Raw genomic sequence first — 2,207 nt, 5'->3', positions numbered from 1 at the left:
TATATAACATTAATAAGGTCACCCCTCAGTATCCTCTTCTCCAAACTAAAAGAGACCCAGCTCCCTCAGCCTTTCTTCATAAGGGAGATGCTCCACTCCCTTAATCATCTTCGTTGCCCTACACTGGACCCTCTCCAGCAGTTCCCTGTCCTGCTGGAACTGAGGAACCCAGAACTGGACTCAGTATTCCAGATGGGGTCTCACCAGGGCAGAGTAGAGGGGAAGGAGGACCTCTCTCGACCTACTAACCACCCCCCTCCTAATACACCCCAGGATGCCATTGGCCTTCCTGGCCACAAGGGCCCAGTGCTGTCTCATGGTCATGTCACCTCACATACATGATGTGCGTGATCACATCTCATCTGTACAAAGCAAACCCAGACTGCTGAACTACTCATTCATTGTCCATCCATGGAGGGAAGAACAACCTCTGTGGGTGAGAGGCCAGTGCTGTGAATGGTGGTTGTGAAGGGCCAGTCCATGGTGATTGACTTGAGGCTCCTTCTGTGGGGTGTGCAGTGCACAGGGGCACAGCCCAGCCCCTGCTCTGCTGGTCCTGCAGGTCTCTGGCAGGAGCCTGGCTGTGAGAGGACACTGCTGAGTGCCAGCCCTGCACACACACACTGTTCAGCTGTACACTGGGGTTTCATCTGTGGGTCACTTTTGTAGGAATATGATTGGGTGAAACTTCTCAAGAAAATATAAAACTTCATGCCCTGCCCATAGGAGATCACCTTTCTATCTGGAAAGGCTGTTGTGAGGCCAGCTCTGTCACAGCAGTGCCCATTGCCTGTCCCTGCCTGCGCCCACAGCACTGACACACAGCAGGACGGTGACCAAGCTGCCAGAGCACTCAGGCCTTGCACCAACACCAGGGATGAGAAGGAGAGTGTGGGAGTGGAACCAGAACAGCTCTGGAAGAACAAGCACTGCTGCTCCCTGGCAGGGCTGCCACGCTGGACTCTTCTCCCCTCCTCCCATGTACACAGGACCTGTCCCTGCAGCTCCAAACAGGCCTTGGAGGAAGAATATCAGTGAAAAAAAAATCACTGCAGAGCCCTTTATTTTGTTTAAATACACAGAGAGCATGGGTCCATATTTATACAGCCAGTGGGTTTGAAAAAAAGCTGACAATGAATTAGAAAGGGGATGACAAAAATATCATGATTTATTAAAAAATAAACACCACCAACACACACACACACACACAAGTCTGGGCCTCTAATGAGTTACATTAAAACTGTTATTTGTTAAAGAGAAGATGATGAACACTTTATTATTTTTCAAATGCATCCCTCCATTAGTTTCCTCAGGGCATCCTTGAGCTCCCTGTTCCTCATGCTGTAGATGAGGGGGTTCAATGTTGGAGGTATCAGCGAGTATAGAACAGACACCAGCAGGTCCAAGGATGGGGAAGAGATGGAGGGGGGCTTCAGGTAGGCAAAAAAGGAGGTGCCGGCAAACAGAGAGATGACAGCCAGGTGAGGGAGGCAGGTGGAAAAGGCTTTGTGCCGTCCCTGCTCAGAGGGGATCCTCAGCACAGCCCTCAAGATCTGCACATAGGACACCACGATGAAAATGCAGCACATAAAAACCAAACAGGCACTAACCACAAGAAGCCCAAGTTCCCTGAGGTAGGAGTGTGAGCAGGAGAGCTTGAGGATCTGGGGGATTTCACAGAAGAACTGGCCCAGGGCATTGCCCTTGCACAGGGGCAGTGAAAATGTATTGGCCGTGTGCAGCAGAGCATTGAGAAACCCAGTGGCCCAGGCAGCTGCTGCCATGTGGACACAAGCTCTGCTGCCCAGGAGGGTCCCGTAGTGCAGGGGTTTGCAGATGGCAACGTAGCGGTCGTACGACATGACGGTGAGAAGAAAATACTCTGCTACTATCAAGAAGGAAAACGTAAAGAGCTGTGCAACACATCCTGAGTATGAGATGGCCCTGGTGTACCAGAGGGAATTGGCCATGGATTTGGGCACAGTGGTGGAGATGGAGCCCAGGTCGAGGAGGGCGAGGTTGAGCAGGAAGAAGTACATGGGGGTGTGGAGGTGCTTGTCCCAGGCTATGGTGGTGATGATGAGGCCGTTGCCCAGGAGGGCAGCCAGGTAGATGCCCAGGAAGAGCCAGAAGTGCAAGAGCTGCAGCTCCCGTGTGTCTGTGAACGGCAGGAGGAGGAACTGGGTGATGGAGCTGCTGTTGGACAT

The 2,207-nt window shown here is 52.1% G+C and overlaps 1 protein-coding gene across 1 annotated transcript; it reads right to left on the bottom strand.

The window, feature by feature from the left end:
- Positions 1–1,283: 1,283 nt before the first annotated feature.
- LOC135577880 (olfactory receptor 14J1-like) lies at positions 1,284–2,207 on the bottom strand. The gene has a single exon (XM_065047993.1). The coding sequence runs from the start codon at positions 2,205–2,207 to the stop codon at positions 1,284–1,286; it is 924 nt and encodes a 307-aa protein (XP_064904065.1).

The sequence above is a fragment of the Columba livia genome, unplaced genomic scaffold, assembly GCF_036013475.1.
Source record: "Columba livia isolate bColLiv1 breed racing homer unplaced genomic scaffold, bColLiv1.pat.W.v2 Scaffold_156, whole genome shotgun sequence".
NCBI lineage: Eukaryota > Metazoa > Chordata > Aves > Columbiformes > Columbidae > Columba > Columba livia.
This window is presented reverse-complemented; position numbering and strand designations above follow the sequence as displayed.

Excerpts from the sequence above, each read along its gene's own strand:
- LOC135577880 (XM_065047993.1), bottom strand. The coding sequence starts at position 2,207 with ATGTCCAACAGCAGCTCCATCACCCAGTTCCTCCTCCTGCCGTTCACA.